The 21,310-nt window shown below is 42.3% G+C and overlaps 1 protein-coding gene across 1 annotated transcript; it reads right to left on the bottom strand.

Moving 5' to 3' along the window:
- Window positions 1-10,633: 10,633 nt before the first annotated feature.
- LOC146009643 (keratin, type I cytoskeletal 42-like) lies at window positions 10,634-19,513 on the bottom strand. The gene is made up of 8 exons (XM_083150096.1): window positions 19,160-19,513; window positions 17,068-17,150; window positions 16,478-16,634; window positions 16,112-16,273; window positions 13,779-13,904; window positions 13,471-13,693; window positions 12,275-12,350; window positions 10,634-10,688 (listed from the first exon to the last, which is right to left on the bottom strand). The coding sequence occupies exons 1-8, from the start codon at window positions 19,328-19,330 to the stop codon at window positions 10,634-10,636; spliced, it is 1,053 nt and encodes a 350-aa protein (XP_083006222.1). The 5' UTR covers window positions 19,331-19,513.
- Window positions 19,514-21,310: the final 1,797 nt, after the last annotated feature.

The raw sequence follows: 21,310 nt of genomic DNA, 5'->3' as shown, positions 1-21,310 counted from the left end.
GCGCTAGTCTGGACGGGACTTCCGGGTCTCAGGTCTCGCGAGACCAGCTGTGATCACCGGAGTGACGTCAGACACTGCCGGTGCGCTCTACTCACGCCGGAGGATACAATGCCGGTGTTGGTATGATAAGCAGGAGCTGGTGCTTGGTGCTGATGTGTCTTGTGACCAACGCGTTTCGGCCAGTAGGCCTTTTTCAAGGATAGTGTTGGTGCTTATTGGTCTTGGTTTTAAGGTTCTGTTCAACGTTAATTGGTTGCTGTTCCTGGCAATGTCATTGGTCCTGTGTTGCAGTGAGAGGCCGTATGCAAATTCCGAGTAGTATGCAAATGGAGTATTGTTGTCCTAACTGCTGTGTTTAAACTATAAACACAGCAGTTAGGACAACACTACTCAAAAACAGCATGACTATAGCAACTGGGAACCCCAGAGAGCAATACACTTGATTATGCATGTTACAGTTACAGACTAACATGCTATGTCATAGACTGCAGCACTAAGCAAAGCAAAACAAACATGAAATGCAAGGGTTAAAACCCACAGTACAGGCTACTCATTACCACACATCACGCAAATTGAGCGTATCAGAAGGGAGGAATTTGCATACCGCCTCCCACTGCAACACAGGACCAATGACATTGCCAGGAACAGCAACCAATTAACGTTGAACAGAACCTTAAAACCCAGACCGATAAGCACCAACACTATCCTTGAAAAAGGCCTACTGGCCGAAACGCGTTGGACACAAGACACATCAGCACCAAGCACCAGCTCCTGCTTATCGTACCAACACCGGCACTGTCTCCTCCGGCGTGAGTAGAGCGCACCGGCACTGTCTGACGTCACTGCGGGGATCACAGCTGGTCTCGCGAGACCTGAGACCCGGAAGTCCCGTCCAGACTAGCGCCCGTGGAGCCAAGCAGCGGCAACAACCAAGCGGGGACCAGAGCGTCTCCCCGAGCACACGGACAAGCTCCCCTACCAAGCGCGGCTGCACCCACAGAAGGGTAGAGCATTAAAAACCAACGGCAGGAGCACGGACGAGTACAACGGCAACCAGCCACACAGGGTTAGAAGCGAGTAAGCGGGACGCCGCATCTCGCTTATCCCGACACCCATGTACCGCACACTCCCGCAGGAAACCCCATTCAAGCACTTTGTGCCAGACTATACCCAGAACAAGTCCTAGAACTGTCTTTGTGAACTGCCTAAGAGACATAAACCCAGTTGGGCTTATGGTGTAAAGGGGTCTGTTGACACCCTCATTCCCCTTGGGGCTCTTAACACTGACAGACGGACGGGCTACAAACAGTGGAAGACTAAACCAGTAACTACTGGCAACACCCTTCTACATTACGCACGATATACCTGTATATTACAAATAAAGATCATTTCTTTACATCCAACCAATTCTCTCCTCATCATTATAACATCACACATAGAGGCAGCGCTTCAGCCCCACTCTTTTGTTTTCAGGTGTGATTAAATGTTGTGTTAAACTTGGAAAAAGCAGAAATGAAACTCATAAAATGTTACGGCAATTCTATGGTGGAGATGATCAGTGCTGCAGTATTTTGGTGCTTTAAGCACTACAAAGAGAGTAATAACTCAGTGACCTACTGAAGTATGATTTGGTACACCATCCACCACAGTTACAGATGTCATCTTGCCAGCTGCTGAGTGTTGCAAAATGACAGGAGGTGAACTTTATGCAAATTTTATAATGGATTCAGCACATTGTGTGTGCACCAAGTGGGTATCTGAAAACCTAAAAATAAATAAAACAGAAACGATGACCAGTTGAATGAGCATGAATGTCGGAGAGGAAACCGGACATTGATTGTGACGTGTGACGAATCATGGACTTGTCATTATGATCCAGAGTCTATACAACAGTCCAGTGTATGAATATATATATATATATATATATATATAAAATGGTGGGTAGTGGGGCAGCACTCCACAGAGTTATTAATTCCGGTGATTGGTCTATAAAGAAGAAATACAGTACACTTACCCCCCAAGGGCTCAGCCAGTACACTTACCCCCCCCCCCCCCTCCCAAGGGCTCAGCCAGTTGTCATCTCCCCTGATGACAACTGGCTGAGCCCAGTTGAAATGACTGTCGGGACAGATATTGTTGCTTTTCATGCACATGGAATAAACACCATTATTTCTTTTTAAAAAAGTCTGAGTACCGGTTTGAATCCCACCTTGTGAGGGGTAAGTGTACTATATATATATATATATATATGTATATATATATATATATATATATACATATATATATATATATATATATATATATATATATATATACAGTATATATATATTGAGATGTATGTGAGCTTATTACATTTTTTAAAGTAAAGATTGATACGATTGCTCATTTGTGCGCTCCTTTTGTTTTTTTCCTATATGTTTCCCGATTCTGGGGCTTGAGAGAGCCTTGTTTGGAGTTAAGCGGCACCATATTCCTATTTGGGACGGAGACTCATATATGTTTTAAGACTTTGTGCAGATTGGTAAATTGTATGTATATATATATATAATATTTATATATACACTTATTTGCCTCTGCCCCCAACAAAATCTGAGGGTACTCTTTACCTAGAACGGCGCCCATCGCGACCATCGCGACCATCGAATGCACTAAAAAACGGGTGCGATGCGATGCCCGCGATGGCCGCGATTTCCCATAGGGATCAATGTTAAAAGTGAGATTGGACGCGATTTTAGTGTTCAATGCCTCAATGCCCGCGATTTTTACATAGGAAACAATGTTAAATGGGCCACAGAGCCCAAATAGTCACCGTGTAGTGTGAAATGGCCCCCACAATTGTTAACACCACCCCACGATCAACGTCAACCCGAAGCGTGGCAAAAGCAGCGAGCCCGCGAGGGGCGTCGGTACGCGTCCTCCGACCTTTTCATACCCCCACTATCCACGTCGGCGTGGAGTTGAGAATAGAATAGTGTGGAGAGCGCAGCGAGCCACCGAGCCCGAAGCGTGGCGAGCGTAGCGAGCCCCGCGAGGGGACGCGGATACCTTCACAGTTATACGCGTCCCCTCGCGGGCTTCCCAGGTGTCCATGGCGACGCGGACACCTGTGAAGCCCGCGAAGGGACGCGTTTACCTGTGAAGGTATCCGCGTCCGCTCGCCACGCTTCGGGCTCGGTGGCTCGCTGCGCTCGCCACACTATTCTATTCTCAACTCCACGCCGACGTGGATAGTGTGGGTATGAAAAGGTCGGAGGACGCGTACCGCCGCCCCTCGCGGGCTCGCTGCGCTCGCCACGCTTCGGGTTGACGTTGATTGTGGGGTGGCGTTAACAATTGTGGGGGCCATTTCACAGTTCAAGGGCACTATTAGGGCTCTGTGGCCCATTTAACTTTGTTCTAGGTAAAGAGTACCAATCTGAGTAATTCCTTCAGCATGTAAAGTCATGCCTCCACCCACAAAATACTGAAGCACGGCTAATTGTTTCTCCACCATATGCTTGCCGCAACATTTCCTGAGATTCCTTTCCACTTTTCACATTTAATACAAAATTCAATCACACTTTACTGTCGTAATCTCACAGACAGATCATTATCATCCTCAGTTATAAAGTGATCAAAGATCTTGCATTTGCTGTGGCTAAAAAAGAAAACTATGATGGTCCAATCAAAGGTTCAGACACATGCATAAATGAGCTTCACAATATCCATCACTGCCAGAGGTTCATTTATAATGGGTGCAATGTGCCCACAGACGCACAGCACCATTTATAAAACGTACCCATTCGGAGCCCTACGATGAAGGCAGCAGTGCTGGAATCACCGAATAAATGTCCGCGGTGACATTTTTTTGGAGGCCTGCACTTGTGCAGTAGAGTCTGAGCCCTCTACACAGCTACGCAGAGAGGTGCTGCAGCTGGGAGAGAGGAGATGGATCGAAGGGAGGAAGCTGCACACGAGCCTCCTCCTCTCTTAAAGCACAGCATTACCACAACTTCCTTTGGGATGGAAAAACATAGGGAGGGTAATTATTTTTCATTCAGCACTCATACAAAAGGCACCTCCAGCGACATTAGCATATTTTAGCGCCGCCTCTGTGTTCAAAGGTGAAATGCTACTGCATCCATCTCTGATGTATATATGTATGAAGCAGCGATAAGGGAGGAGAAGTGACTCAGAGGAGAATTGGCCCATGGCAACCAATCAACACTGAAGTAACATCTGTAATTTGAAAAATATAAAATAATTCAGAGCAGATGATTGGTTGCCATAGGCCACTTCTCATCTGGCTCACTTTTCCTCCCTTACCACTGCCTTATACATCTACCCCACTGTAATTTGCAGAACCACAATTACCAGCATTTACTGACAGACTGATTTCCTGCTGGTACACTGGGCCAGATGCACTAAGCTTCAAAAGTGATAACATGGAGAGTGATAAACAACCAACCAATCAGCTCCTGCCTGACATTTTTCAAACATAGTCTGTGACATGGCAGGTAGGAGCTGATTGGTTGGTTGTTTATCACTCTCCATTTTATAACTTTTGAAGCTTAGTGCATCTGGCCCATTGACAGGTCACGGACATCATACACTGGACACTTGGTGAAATAAAAAATTTCTTTACTGCACTTCTAATATATCCATGTTTTACTAACTATATCCAGTAAGAAGACCCTATTTGGTCCATGTAGCCATACTAGGGAACTTGACAAAGAAAAACATGTGAGATACAAAACAACTTCTCCTTAATGGAGTCCATCATGAATGATTAGACAGCCACTGACATCATCATAGCAATAAATTGGATTGTTCTGATTGTTTACAATGAGAGAACTGCCAACATATCCAAAACATAGGTGCCGAAACAGTGGGTGCTCTGGGACCCGAGCACCCATGGAGAGTGATGAGCACCCACGGCCATGGCCGGAACTCACCCGCTGCTCGCCGACAACCCTATGCTACTAGTTCCCATCCGCTGCAGGGACCCCGGCGGCTGACTGCTCATCCACTGCTGGGACCCTGCTGCCTCTCCAGCACTGCAGGGACGGACCCCACTACAGCGCTGCCTGGATCCCCATATGCCTCCGTCCCGGACTGGGGGGGTGGGTCTCTGCCATTACACGCCCCCTTGAGCACCCACCAGAAAAAAATGTAAATCGGCGCCCCCTGATCCAAAAAGACAATTATATACAGTAGAATATCTAGCTTCAGCACCTACATTTAGTACATATAGCAGGGCTGGGCAACACCGGCCCTCCAGATGTTGATGAACTACACATCCCAGCATGCCTTGCATCAGTTTCATCATGGCCACATAGCAAAACTAATGCAAAGCATCCTGGGATGTGTAGTTCATCAACATCTGGAGGGCCGGTGTTGCCCAGCCCTGATATATAGTGTACTGGGTCTTTTGAGGGATGTTACAGTAAGATTGTTTCAATACATATGATCTGAATTTGGCTTACAAGCATAGATTTCAATAAATAAAGTAATTTCAGTATAACAGATAACGAATCCAGCTTATACTGTATCAACTCATTCTCTGCCCCACTTAGCTCTGCCCTCTCTTGCTCCATCACTCCCCCATTCACCCATTGCTTTGTTCTGCACCCTCATCTCATTCTTAACCAATTGGAAAGTCTTCTCCTGAATATGATCCACCTCCCTCGCAGTGGGAACCAATCGAAGGCACACCCATGCTTCCACTGCATGCCTATTGAGGATATGGGACAGACCTTCCACAATGTGTGTGTGTGTGTGTGTGTGTGTGTGTGTGTACTGTATATACCAAAACCAATTGGACCTATAGGAGAATGTTTGTGCCTATCTGTTAGGGAATGTAGTGGCCATTGACCCCAAAGCTTGATAGACAAGAAGGGAGAAATAGGAACTGTGCGCTGTTGGTTAAATGCAGAGTGACAATATATACCCAGGTAGGTGGTTCTAAAAATATACAGTATGAGGAGACAAAGACAATAAGAGAAGTACTGTTCAATTGTTTTGCATGATACTTATCACAGTGTGTCTCCTTATATATTTTTAGAACCAACTGCCTGGGTATATATTGTCACTCTGCATTCAACCAAAAGCGCACAGTTCCTATTTCTCCCGTCTTGTTTATCAAATTCTGTATTTAGCTACTGGGAAGAGGTGTAGCTATTGTTAGGAAAGTGCAGCAGTTTGTGTTTGTTGTGTTATCTTATTATTGCCACTGCTTAGGATAGATGGGGAAGGAGTTACATTATTTTATTGAAAATCTACTGTCTGTCCATGGAATGTTTATACAATGGCTAATTTCCTCTGCACATTTATGTACCAATTTGCCTGTAATTTCACCATGTTATAAAATTATTATTTGTTCCAAATGTCTCATATTTTCTTAGCTTAATTTATCTTTGTTTGCAAATGTAAATGATCATTTTTTAAAGTGTTTGAGGGTTCCAATTTCTTTCAATAAAAGCAGGCTATTATGGTGATTTTAGCCAAACGGTCTATCCTATTTTATCTGCCAAACAACTACCCATTTTAATGTGATAACACTTGGGATCCAAGATAAGTTTCATTTGACACAAAGCATAATCCCGGGTTAATGACGGTGATCGAGGCTAATTGCATAGCTCCCAGGGTATCCATTAGCTTTGGTAATTTAACACGGATAATTGAATATCCGCCCTTTAAATCAAGTATTGTCTGAGGTGTGTATCAAACAAATGAGTTTCATTTACCTTTTTGAGGTTTTTTTTATAAAAATTGTAAAGTAAACGAATGCTGTATTCTTCAGATCACTTGGGTTATTCATAAAATGTATCAAGTATTGCTTTCACATATATATAAATTATTAAATTAACTGATAATTGTACTTTCTTATTGGTGAAATTCATGACAAAAGGAAGTTAAATGCTGCCAAACATATTGATTTACACCCGCAGGAACAAGTCCATCAGTGGTGTCTTTGCTCCTCTATCAGGACCAGGGTGTAACTCCCAGAGGCAATGGAGGCTCCAGCCTCTGGGCACCAAGCCCTGAAGGGGCACCTGAATGTAAAGCAGCATTTGTGTGGTTCATAGCGGGTCTGCTCATGCAAGGGAGCTCTGCCGTGTACCTGTAGTTAATTGGCTCTATACCAGGAGCCTGGTACCACTCTGTTGGACTCTGAAATTATACGTTCAGGGGAATGTTGGGGTGAGGGGCACCAAACTCCAACTTGTGGGCGACTGTAATTAACTGATGCCCCATTGACCACACATTGTGTGGCTTTCAGGAGCTTTTGGGAATTACAGACAATGGGCTACAATGAACTGAGACCATATAATAAGGCTCCCACAAAGCAGTTTGTTTGCTTGTTTAATACCAAGAAAGATGGTCCATTCCAAGCAGTTTACACTATTATTCCAAAATATTATTATTATTTTGAGTATTATTTTTTGGAATATCTTTTCTCCACAAAGAGTAGTTGGCAAATGCAGGAAGAGGTCAATCAGAGGCTTACCTAGATATTAGTAGGTCTCATAGCAAAAGTTTGTAAGGGCCCCCTATTAACTGATGGTGATAAATGTATGTAAAACATATTAGTTAGACATCAAAGATGGGCCCTCTTCAGCTCTGGGACCCATAGCAGCTGCACCCCTTGCACCTATGGTAGTTACACCCTTGAGGTCAATACTCTACTTTAGTCCTGTTGGAGAAAAAACGCTATATAAATTAAACTTATTTACTTACTTGCTCTACTTCATACAATGTAATACTGTCTGAGGCAGCCTACTCATGGTTATTGTAGCCCAGTTAGTATTACATATGAGTCCTTACCACTACCGAAGTCAATTTTCATTGAATTGGCTATTGCTGTATACATTTATGTTTTTTCTGATTTGAACATCTGGGGGCATATATAATACGGTCTGAGAGTTGCAGGATGCATGGCTTTGCCTTGTAAATGATTGCTGCTTAAACATGTCCAAATAGCTACATAAACCATAGTTCCTGACTTTAAGGCTGCCTGGGATGGGGGTAGCCAGGCCAGCATAGTGGTGGGTGATATGTGAGGCGTAGCTTGTCATAGGGGGCAGAGAGCGAGTGTGACACAGTAGAAGAACTAGTTGGTGGGATATAATTATATATGAGTCATAGGATCAACAGTAATTAGGTTGAAAGTCAATAGGTTGACCACTATTATATATATTAAGTTTGGGCACATAACTCCATGGCCACTTCTTACAAATCCAAATGCACTAGATTATTATTATTGATATCATTCAGGGCCGGTGCAAGCCCCCCGCCCGCCCCAGGCAAAAAAAACCGCGCCGCCTGCCCGCCGGGGGGGGGGGGGGGGGCACGGGTGCGGACGATACTGCGGCACGGGGGGGGATGGTGCGGCGGGCGATACTGCGGCGGGCGATACTATCCCCCCGGAGCGTAGGTGGTGCCGCGCTGAAATCCCCCCAGTGGGGAGCGGGCGGCACGGGGGGAGCAGGGAGCATGCCATGGGTGGGATAGGAGAGGGGAGAGGGAGGATGGATCACAGACTCACCTGCTCCCCGCTCCCTGCTTTCGGGTACCTCTTTATGGTACCTCAGCGGCTCAGTACCGTCCTCCAGCGGCCGGCGCACTAGGCAAATGCCTAGTCCTGCCTAGTGGTGGCGCCGGCCCTGATATCATTGCTCTGCTGTGTACTAAAGCTGGATATATAGAAAACAGATACTGTATCTGGGTGATCGACCTAATATAGCTGCAGATTATCCAGATAATTGCAATATGTATGTAAATGATCGACCCTTAATTAGCAGTCAGTCATGCCAAATCATTCAGCTTGTCCGTTTAATGCAATATTTTTTTAAATGACAAGAAAGCATCAGGCATTGTATGAACTCCTTTTGTTGATGTTGCACATTTCTTCTGTACCTTGGGAAGGAACCTAAATATTGTGGTTTATACACTGTGAGGGGATACATACAGATACATACTGTTGCCAGCATCCAGATAGAGGAAATCCTAACAATGGTCAGGCAAGCCGGAAACGGCATCCTTATTGGTCTCCTGTCGGTAGTTGGGCTGTCGGCATCACTGTCGTGAACACCAGCATCCACACCACTCGGATACTGAGCTCATCTAACAGTTAGATAGTGGGCCAGATGCACTAAGCTTCAAAAGTGATAAACTGGAGAGTGATAAACAACCAGCCAATCAGCTTCTAACTTCCATGTCACAGACTATGTTTGAAAAATGTCAGGCAGGAGCTGATTGGTTGTTTATCACTCTTCATTTTATCACTTTGAAGCTTAGTGCATCTGGCACAAGTTTGTATGCTCATCATTTCTGATAGATATGTCTGTCAGATAAAAGGTTTGTCAGCCTGAAAGGCATGTTATCTGGCCATGTGTGATCAACATTAACCTGGGTACACAGCTTTACGTTCATTCAGTTGATTGGGTTAATACTCCTGGTCAGTTGAGCAGTGTGTTCAGTGTCGGCCTGGATCATGAAAGGCCCACCAAGGTAATGCAATCACAGAGGCCCACTAAGGGGTGGGGCCATTTGCTGGAAGGGGTGTGGCCACCTGCCCATTATAGGAGCCTTTTAGCATAGTATATACCTACAGAATTTTTAAAAGGGAAACATAGTAATTGAAAAAAAAGGAGAAAGGGAAGAAACTGGGTGCTGAGTGTTACATTCATTACCTGCCCCAAGAAAGAGCACTTACTGACAGCTATAGGTGGCGCTGTGCAGTTAATACTTGTGACACTCAGCATCCAGTATCTTACCTTTCTCCTTTGTTTCTCCTTTGTTTTGGTTTATTTCATTCCCTTACATTTAAACTAGCTACCGTGGGGGGAGAAAAGGCAACCATTGCTACCACCTCTGATATCACTGCCGCCAAGCACACTAGCGTCCGCTAAAAATGTTCTCCTGTGCGCTGCAAGCTGGAGGCCACCGCTACCCACAACCCATACCTCCCAACTTTTGAAGTTGGGAGGTCGGGACGTTCGCGCTCCCGAAAAGGGGGCGTGGTCTCACGGGGTGACGTGAACTCCGGCCACGCCCCCGTTTTCACCGCTCGTCGGTGCTGAATAGATGCTGTGCGCATGCGCACAGCGTCTATTCTCGGCAAGCAGGGGGGGCTCCCAACTGTCCCCCCCACCGCGGGACAATGGCGGCCCTGGGCGGGACGCGGGAACGTCCCCGAATATCGGGACGTTCCCGCGGAAATCGTGACAGTTGGGAGGTATGCACAACCCTATAGTGACAAGTTTTATAAGGCCTACACACTGGGAGATGCTGCAATGCTGTATCGCTCAGAATCGCTCAGCACACAGCGCTGCACAGCAATGTGTGTGCTGAGTGATCTCTCAGGACCTCTGTGAGAACACTGGCCTTGACCACGGCGATTATAGATGTATCCAGATATTACAGTACTTATCTCCTAAAATATATGCATATAGCATTAATGACTAAAAAACACTTGACCACAACCCCTGTTTCTGCATGAGATAGAAAGATTTTTATTGAAGAAAAGGACCCATAAGTTTGTTTAGAAAGGAAACATAAAAACCAAGGAAAAATAGAATTATTTCAGCCATCATCCAAAGACATGTTAATAGCTGTCTTGTAAATCCTTTCACGTGGCAGTTACTGGCACTTAGTGTGATGGAGGTGCTCCGGAGTGTGTAGAATTTTCACAGAATGGTGAGCAACTGTATGGAAGAGAAAAGAAAGACATCATTTAGAAACTTAGATTTGTTGCAGTTTTAAGCAACATGACCACATAGGTATAGAGGGAGATAATGTATGTGTCAAGTAATCTAAAGAGTGAAGAAGTATAGAAGTTGCTCATAGCAACCCATACACTTCTACCTTTCCTTTAGGCAGTAGAATGTTCTTTGTAAATGCTGTTTAGAAGCTGATGGCTTGCTAAAGGCAGATTCCCCACTTGTCCACATTTTGGAAACGTTTAACACGTCCTTAGATGACAGACTAGCCAAGGAAACTTATTGCATAAGCTTTATTTGTATCCTTTCTCATTGGCTATTTTTTGACCTATTTATAATATCTACAAAATAGCAAAACAAAGTGATTTTGTGATAATAGTGCTCACACAACTACTTCGGAGCAGCTTAAATCACATTAAGGTTGGCATTCAACAAAACACCTGGTGTAAATACATATGAAATAATAAATAAAATGATCTTATAGAGCAGAGAAGGTTCCCACAATGCAGCAATGAGTCACCATAAAATGAATGATCTGATTGGACCTCATGTGGTCACGAAGGACGGCGCCAACAATTTCCAGAGTTGGACTGCCTCATCCTTTTGACACCTGTTCCTGTTGTGGCCCGGGCTTTATTTGATATGCTTGTATTCATCCATGAAATTGTAAGTGCACATTCTTATTAAACTTCATTGTTTTTAAAGTAATGCACTATATGCACTTTCTTTTCATTGCATATCCATCAATTTGATAAGGATATCATCAATACAAAATTAACCCTTTGAACTACCCTTCAAACCGGATCATTCATTTTATGGTAACTCATAGCTTCAATATCTACAAAATGAAAATTGTAGCTGTATTTAAATGTAACCTCTACCTTACAGTAGGTACTTTGTATTGTCTTTTTACTTGGCAATGCTTTGTTAAGCTTGTGTCTTACTGTATTGGCAATAAACTAATGTACATTTTATATATTATAGTATCCTTTATTATATTATGCAATTAGAATAGTTACATATACTGTGTAGCCTCAGAGTACTATTTATAATATGCAATAATATTTAGAATATAGTGTATATACTGTATGGCATTTCTTAAGATGCCCATAGATTGTACAATTGCCGGGTGCGATGAGATGTGCGCACATCCCATCGCACAGCTCAAAAAGTATGTGCTGCACATACTTTTTGAAGTAGATCCATCGCATTGCATGCAAATTGCATGTAAATCACATGCAAATGACATGCAATGCAATGCTATCTAGTCAAACAAGCATAAAAATAAATGGACCGTGTATGGGCACCTTTATTCTAAACTCGCTTTTCAGAAAGTAATAATAGATAAATAAATGAATAAAAGCTGTTGCTCCTGCAGCTATAATATTCATTGTCACTGCCAGTATTACTACTAAACAGCTCAATTAGGGTAAAATAAGAAAAATAACATATTATTTACTAGGTAAACAAACTAGCCGAAAATAGGTTTAAAATAGGCTACAACATATATATATAGGGGGTTATTCAGACCTGATCGCTGTTGCGCAAATTTGCAATCCTATCAATAATACCCTTTCTCACTGCCGCAAAAACCTGTGTATTTGGCAGGGCAAGCGGTAATTTCCTGTTGTGTCAGTGTGAACGAGTGTGCGTGAAATTCCCGGGTGTAATTTCACATGGGTTTTTTGCAGGGTTTTTCCTGGGAAATACACGGGTATATGGCAGTGTGAACAGGTTAGACCCGGGTTTTTCACACAAGATGCAAGAAAGCAAGCTCATTGCATTGCTTTTTAAACAGCCAATCAAAGCTACTTTTTCAACAGCCTATCAAAGCTGCTCTTAGATTCCACACACTTGTTGGCAGGCAGACCAGGGGAAGCAGTGTGAACAGGGCAGACACGGGAACTTCCCAGGTCTAAGGTGCAGTATGAATGAGATCTGTAGAGCCCCTCCAAAAACCCGGCAAGAAAAACTCAGGTTTTTGCAGGGGCGGCAATGAGAACATGGTATTATTGAAAGACTGCACAAGTGAATGGATCATAGCATGCATGCGCGAGGCCTAACAGCAACAAAAAGCAGTGATGAATATAATCGCAATACCCTTGTAGCTTAACTGACAGGAAGCCAGCGTTTGGGGGTGGTAATAGTCTGTTTCTGGGAGTCAGAAATAAAGCAGGTATGCCCATGCATTTTCAGGGAGGTTGTGTGACGTCAGCTCTGGCCTTGTCCAGACTATCTCTGTCGCACAGTTGTGCAAAGAGTCAGAGTTACATGCACTTGCACAGACTGGGTAAATCATTAGATGCTAAGTGATTTGCGAATAGATTTTCAGGTGGCATGTGATCAGTGATCCATTTGGAAGTCATTTGCATATTTGCACCAGGCGGGATTTCCCTCACCTGGGCGGCGGCTATCTGATCGCATTCCTTTGCAAATTCACACAGCAGCGATCACATCTAAATTAGGCTCATAATTGTTAAAAAAAAATTACCTTCTTTGGTGTTAGAGAAATTATGTCCAGAAACACTAAAGAAACAAAACAGTTTAGTTAGACAGACAAGATATTGGATAAGTTAAACAAATACAGAAATTGAGCTATTCATTGAATGGATTTGATTTTATAATCCCACCTTCCAAATGTTTAGAACTAATGTTATTAGAGGCTTAAGTAAAGAAAAAAAAAATCCAGTCAATCATTTTACAGATGTATGTTCAAAGGTCATCTCAAATGGCCATAAATGGAAAGGTTTAAAAACTTTTATAACATACTGGATATCATGACCCTCAAGCAGACGCTTGTATGTAGCAATCTCCATTTCCAGATGTGTCTTCTGGTCCATTAGTATCTTGTACTCATGGTTCTGACGTTCTAGGTCGGCACGTATTCTCGTCAACTCAGACTCTATATCGTTGATGAGACCTTGTAATTGAGAAAGCTGGGAACCAAATGATTCTTCTGTCTCAGCCAAAGTGCCCTCCAGTGCTGATTTCTATGGAGATATCAGTTGTGCAGCATTACAGTTGATCTATCCTTCCATAAGTATGACAATGTTATATCTGTTAAGTGATACCTACCATGCTCAGTTGGCTTTGCAGCTCAATTTCTAGGGTCTGGACATTACGTCTAAGTTCAATGACCTCAGTTTGGACAGACTGGAGTTGTTCAGAGCCAGATGCAACCTGGCGGTTCAACTCTTCACTCTAAGAAATTTCACATTATACACAATGACGTCAATAATTTGGCATTAAGTTGTAAAAACTCATAAAAAGAAAGAAATCTCTCATATTGCTTCCCCTACATTAGATGTCTTGTTTAAATTAAATGCTAACATTATATATATATATATATATATATATATATATATATATATATATATATATATATATATATATATATATATATACTGCTCAAAAAATATAAAGGGAATACTTAAACAACACAATGTAACTCCAAGTCAAGCACACTTCTGTGAAAGCAACACTAATTGACTATCAATTTCACATGCTGTTGTGTAAATGGAATAGACAACAGGTGGAAATTATAGGCAATTTGCAAATGTGCATGTGTCTACTCAAACGGTCAGAAACAGACTCCATGAGGGTGGTATGAGGACCCAGCGTCCACAGGTGGGGGTTTTGCTTACAGCCCAACACCGTGCAGGACGTTTGCCATTTTCCAGAGAACACCAAGACTGGCAAATTCTCCTTTGGCGTCGTGTGCTCTTCACAGATGAAAGCAGGTTTACACTGAGCACGTGACAGACGTGACAGAGTCTGGAGATGCCAAGGAGAATGTTCTGCTGCCTGCAACATCCTCCAGCATGACCGGTTTGGCAGAGGGTCAGTAATGGTGTGGGGTGGCATTTCTTTGGGGGGCCACACAGCCCTCCATGTGCTTGCCAGAGGTATCCTGATTGCAATCAGGTACCGAGTTGATATCCTCAGACCGTTTGTGAGACCATATGCTGGTGAGGTTGGCCCTGGGTTCCTCCTAATGCAAGACAATGCTAGATCTTAGCATTCTGGGAGGAGATCCCTTAGAAAACCATCCGCCACCTCATCAGGAGCATGCCAGGCATTGTAGGGAGGTCATACAGGCACATGGAGGCCACACACACTACTGAGCCTCATTTTGACTTTTTTAAGGACATTACATCAAAGTTGGATCAGCCTGTAGTGTGTTTTTCCACTTTAATTTTGAGTGTGACTCAAAATCCAGACCTCCGTTGGTTAATAAATTTGATTTTCATTGATAATGCTTGTGCGAGTTTGTTGTCAGCACATTCAACTACGTAAAGAACAAAGTATTTAATAAGAATATTTTATTCAGATCTAGGATGTGTTATGTTAGTGCTTTTATTTTTTTTGAGCAGTATATTTATAATATATATATACATACATACATACATACATACATACAGACACACACACACACACACACACACACACACACATACACACACACACACACACACACGTTAAAAGCCTGTAAAAATGATGGCTTATTCCCGTGCTGCACCCCTTCAGTGGAACGCACTCCCTCGCTCCATTAGACTCTCCCCGACCTTGCAAAGCTTCAAACGGGCACTGAAAACTCACCTATTCATCAAAGCGTACCCTTCCACTGCATAAACCAGATGGTTCTCCGACCCCTTGCCTGTTTCCTGTTTACATCCTGCTATCTAACCACCACCCCCTCGCTTGCACCTCTTGTAATATGTCTGTCTCCCCTTCCTACTAGATTGTAAGCTCCTCCGAGTAGGGCCCTCTTCCCTCCTGTTGTCAAAGCCCACTTCTCTTCACATCTCACTCACAGCTCTCCTTTACTCCAACACTCAGTGACCATCTTCGTCTGCATACTCCTCTCCATCATTGGCCTCAAGCCTCTAGTTCTATGTTGATTGAGTCCTCACTACTTGTACCCAAGCTGTAATGTGTATTGATCTGTGGCGCTCTTTATTTGTACTGTATTTTTGTTATTTATTCAATGTTATGCCAAGTTTTGTTTCCCTGTATTGTTCCTTTGTACGGCGCTGCGAAACACTTGTGGCGCCTTATAAATAAAATTATAATAATAATAATAATAATAATAATAATAATATCTGCTACTACCTCCAATCTCTGTCTTGACAGCTCCCTCTCTCCATATCCAGGAAGTTCAAAACATAGCTTTTTGATTTCACATTCCATTAAGGAGTAAGCTGGTCTGTTGAGTGGCCTCTAGTGGTCACTGGCCGTACTTCACCTCATAAAGGTGAGGAGAATTTAGCCTCATATATATGCTAACTTGACATTATGCTAAGTTGAAGTTGTATCTTTTCCATATCAGACATCCATGTACTGTGCTTTTATATGAGAAGCACTCATTTACCCTATTTATTTGAATCAAAGTAAAAGCATTCCAATACCCTTTGAAGGAACATGTTCTCAACATCCCTCATGTTCCTCTCCATCAGGTTTTCATATTGTTCTCGGATTTCTGCCAAATTTTTGTTCAGATCTACTGATGGAGCAGCGTTCATTTCCACATTTACTCTGGCTCCCAATTGAGCACGTAGAGAGTTCACTTCCTACAAAAATAACAGAAGTAAAGTCTCTATTACAAAACAACTATATTACTGGTTGGTTGCTAACACAACTTTACTAGTCTACTTCTCAACTCTATAGAAGATTTTATACATTTTCTCTTAGGTTTCATTGTATCTTTACTTATGCTGTAGATTTGTTGTAGTAAAAATGTTTCAAAATTCAAAAGTATCAAGTTACTGTATTACCTCCTCATGGTTCCTCTTCATCTGCAGAAGTTCCTCCTGGAGGTTCTGGACTTGCATCTCAAGATCACACCTCTCCCTGTTCAGCTCTTCCAAGACCCGACGCAGGCCATTCACATCAGACTCTGCATTGTTTCTAAGCTGGAACTCCATCTCATACCTGAAGGAATAAATGTATTAAAGAAGTCAACTAAAGCTGACATTTTTTAGACTTGTATTGTTATTTCTTATTATTCAACAAACTGTGTAGATCAGTGGTTCCCAAACTGTGCGCCTAGGCTCCCTGGGGTGCCTCCGGACACTTGCAGGGGTGCCTTGGGTTGGTCGTCCAGGACCAATTCAAATTATTTATGATCAATTATTTCTGGACAAAACCAGTGCCGGTGGCTGCCAATTATAAAATGTGTACAATCGGAACCAAATCCTGCCCTTTACCACATAACTGAACCTAAGAAGCACATAATAACACAATCTACTTAATTTGATATATATTTTTTGGGGCCTAGGGGTGCCGTGGAAAAATTCTGATACTCTAGGGTGCCGTGATTAGAAAAAGATTGGGAACCCCTGGTGTAGATGTTTATTTAACATACTTGTTTTTGAAGTCATCTGCAGCCAGTCTGGCATTGTCTATCTGCAGGACAATCCTGGTATTTTCTAAAGTGGCTGAAGATATCTGAGGAAAAAATAAAAGAAATGGATGTGGATTAAAAATGTTATGCTAAAAGTAATTAAACATCCAGATTAATATGCAAATAATGTCTAAAGGAGTGTGTACTCATTACTTAGATGTGGGCTTGCATTATAATCCCAGCGGGGGCTGAGTCAATGGTGGAGGAGATATGCCATTTCTTGGTAGTGTGCATACAATAATTCATCTATTTCCTCAAAGTGGACACCTATTGAATCACACCCCTAACATTACTAATGCTTGCCATATGATTCACTGACCTCACAAGAGATTTAACCGCGCCACCCCCCCACCCAAGAAATTGACCATTAGCAAATTGTATATTGTTTCAACTTTGGAATCATTTTCTGTTTAGCCCGAAGCGTGGCGAGTGGACGTGGAATACATGTAACATAATTTGCGTCCCCTCTCGGGGCTTGCTGCGGTCGCCACGCTTCGGGGTGGCGTGGATAGTGGGGGGTGCCTTAATCCCATTGTATGTCATACAAGTGTATAGTACATTAAATGGCATCGCACCCTATAAAATCGCATGCGATCGCATGCGATTTTATGTGTGGTGCAATCGCATGCGATGTGATGTGATGTGATCTCATCGCACCGCCCAAGGCCAGAGAGCAGTGAATAAATTACATAGGACCATCACATTGCATGCGATTTTCTTACGCAGAATTGCCCACTAAGCTATTTGCTATTTGCTTAGTGGGCGCCCGGCAAATACATAAGTACCAAAAGCATTTGAAGCATATTGTTGGTTCACCACTTTTTGATATGTATATATAGCCACCGTGGCAGTTGCATGTAGCAACTGCCACGGTGCTTCCAGCCAAACAATATATAAACAACCTCCAGCGGGCACCAATGGACTTTAGAAAACAAGACTCAGCACTTTCAGTTTTCTTAACAAGCTTTCAGGCCTTTATTCCAGCCCTTCATCAGGCAACACATACACTGTATATATGTATATATATATATATATATATATATATATATATATATATATATATATATATATATACACATTGACCTTGAAAGCAATTCCCAAAGGATCCCATCCATATATTGCACTTGAAAACGGCACTCCAACAGACTTGTTAATTGTGAAAAAAAACGACTTTATTAGTCCTACGCATTTACGGGCTAACACCCGTCTTCAGGGACACCCTTCTTTTTGTGTCCCTGAAGACGGGTGTTAGCCCGTAATGGCATAGGACTAATAAAGTCAGATTTTTTTCACAATTAGCAAGTCTGTTGGAGTGCTGCTTTCAAGTGCAATATATGGATGGGATCCTTTGGGGTTCCCTATGATGGCACCACAGCATTATTGGAAGGATTAAGGAGTGCCGGACCACAACGGTATGTGTATGTATATGTATATATATATATATATATATATACCAGTTATGTGGGTTGGCACACTCCTCCTAATAATAGCAGCTGCCTAGGGTGTCCATCCAATGGCTTAAAAAGCCAAAAATGTATACAGCGGGTAATTCATGGATGCAGTCACCAGGACTTCAATAAAAGCTTTTTATTTCCTCACATAGGTCACAGCGACAGGTTCAGGTCATATGTCAACGTTTCGACTGCGCCAGAGGCGGCCTTTCTCAAGACACCACCGATATCGCCACCAGCATGCAAGCTCGAAACGTTGACATATGCTTTTAATTTAGAAGTGGTATGATAAGACAGGGATGAACTGAGAATAATTAAGGTCACATCAGTGTCATTTTTATTCATTAGAAAGTTTAAAGGTTGCAAAATAGTATTACTATCACAAGAACAGATATTGTCATAATGTAATTGATATAGAAAACTTATTGGCCAAAAATGCATGGCAGTTTTATTGTGCTAGAGATAATGTGCTATTTTTAAATAAAGTTGGTCTAAATATTATAAAATATTGATTTGTAATTAGATTATCATTTTTATTACTTGTAATTACTGTTCAAATTACAGAATTTTATGTGTAAATAGAACCATATTAACAAGCTTACCTGGCCTTGAAGTTCCTGAATGGTCCTGAAGTAACAGCTAAAATCAGGGAATGTACTGGGCTGATTTCTGTCATACCACTCTCGGATATTCTTCTCCAGTTGGGCATTTTCTTGTTCTAGAGAACGAACCTTCTCTAGATAGGAAGCCAATCGGTCATTCAGATGTTGCATTGTTTCCTTCTCATTGACATTGAAGAGGCCTTCACGCTTCCAACCACTGTGACCACCAAAGCCACTAAAATGGCTGCTGTGATTGTGAACACTTCCAAAGCCACATCCTGAACCTATGGATGTGTGTTTGGAAACAGATATTCCTTTCCCTCCAGATCCTCCATGAACACTTGGTGTTCTATAGTGGCTTCCATGAAGGGAAAAATGGGAACTTCCATGATGTCCTTTATGGAATCCTCCATGAAGTGAACCATGAGATTGACCATGATGGGTGACTTTGTGTGAATCAGCATGATGGACCTTGTGATGGACAGTTGAGATATGGCTGGAGAACTTATGGTTGGTTCCCTTTATAGATCCAGTGGAAGAGTGGATTGGTTTTATGCAGTGGCTCATGATGATAATCAACAGAATGCACAATAGCCTCTTGAAAAAAGTTAGGTGCAAGTGTTTATATCCATGTGTGCCTTTTTATAGAAAGCACATGGGGCGTTCAAAATGCAAAACTATTTTATGAGAAATTCACAAGCATCATATTTTGTTTAATTTAGTTGTTGGTGTGATTTTTATTATGGACATTTGTGTGATTGCTTAAGAAAGATCAGAGGAATGTTGAAGAAGTGACAAGTTTATTGCAATGCTGTGCAACAGAGTAATATAAGCCACACCTATGGAGCTAACACAAAAAGGTTGAAAGCCAAATTAATGGATACATGAAACAACTATAAATGGTTACTGATGTCCGTCAAGACATTTTTAGTACATTTAATGACAATATTATGTATGTAATTTATTTGTGTGAGGAAACCATGGCACATTGAATATATATGTCCAGCTGGCAAGCACTGGTCCCATATTTAGACAGTAATAGTCAACAAATGTGTTGAATAGTCTTGGGCAAACAATCTGGCCATTATGGAAATTTGATTACAGCCTTCACACCACTAACAAATGAATAGATTACTTTATACACAGGGTGAAGGGAGTCATTGTCCAACTAAACTTTCCATCTTGATGGTTCAAATTCTAATGGCATCATATTCAAAGTAAGAAAATATCAATCATTTTGGGCAAGAGCTGTAAAGCAAATGTACATGAGGAGTGAAGATATCCTCTACTATATGGAGCTTAGTGGAACATATTGTAAGGGCTGGTCAGTATTGTCGTATTGTCTTATTTGTGCAAATAGAGCAAGGTTCTTAGAAGAAACGTTTAATTGGGTTCTATGTAGATGGTTAATTAACTAGTTACAGTTTTATTAATAATTACATCATGATGAATGTTTGAGTCAAGTTCTACTTTCTTCAAATTTAAGCACAATTATTCCTTTTTTTGTCAATATCAATGTTTATCTCAAGACAGCATGAGTGTCTTGAGATAAACATCCTCAAAAAGTAGTGTCGTTTATCTGTTTCTCAGCAATGGTATCTTATGCTGAAAATACACAAAGTAAAACCTGTACCCAGAGTTGTAACAACTAGGACCATCCCACATCTTTTGATGGCCGCTGACCATAGAAAGATGTGGAAGGTGTATGCTTATGTAATGTTCCCCTGAGCAACCTTACATATGTGTGTACACTTGGGGGAAGTGGGCGGGCAGCTGACATCCCGCATGTCTGTCTTGGCACCATTAGCATGAGAATGCCCAGCATTTTTAAGCATTCCCATATGCTAAGCCCCATATGCATAAGTCCCCTGTCCCCCCGCCCTCTATTTGCAAGCATGGGTGCATGCACCCAGCAACCAGTTTGGTCACCATGGACGCACGCACTAAGCACATGCACATGTGCAGAAATGTGCATGCGCAATTCAAAAACATCGGCCCCGTGCGAATGCACGCCTGCCTGCGAATGGACCAGAATAAGGTCCTAAGAGCTGTTTATATATGAGATGTTTAAAAAGTAAGCATATTTATATTTTGAGTACTGTAGCTAAGTAATGTTTTCTGTAAAATAGTATGAAGTCTTATTCATGGAAC

This window comes from Crinia signifera, chromosome 6 (genome assembly GCF_055691185.1).
Source record: "Crinia signifera chromosome 6, ASM5569118v1, whole genome shotgun sequence".
Classification (NCBI taxonomy): domain Eukaryota; kingdom Metazoa; phylum Chordata; class Amphibia; order Anura; family Myobatrachidae; genus Crinia; species Crinia signifera.
Note: the sequence above shows the minus strand (reverse complement) of the source record. Positions and strands in the feature narration are given on the sequence as shown.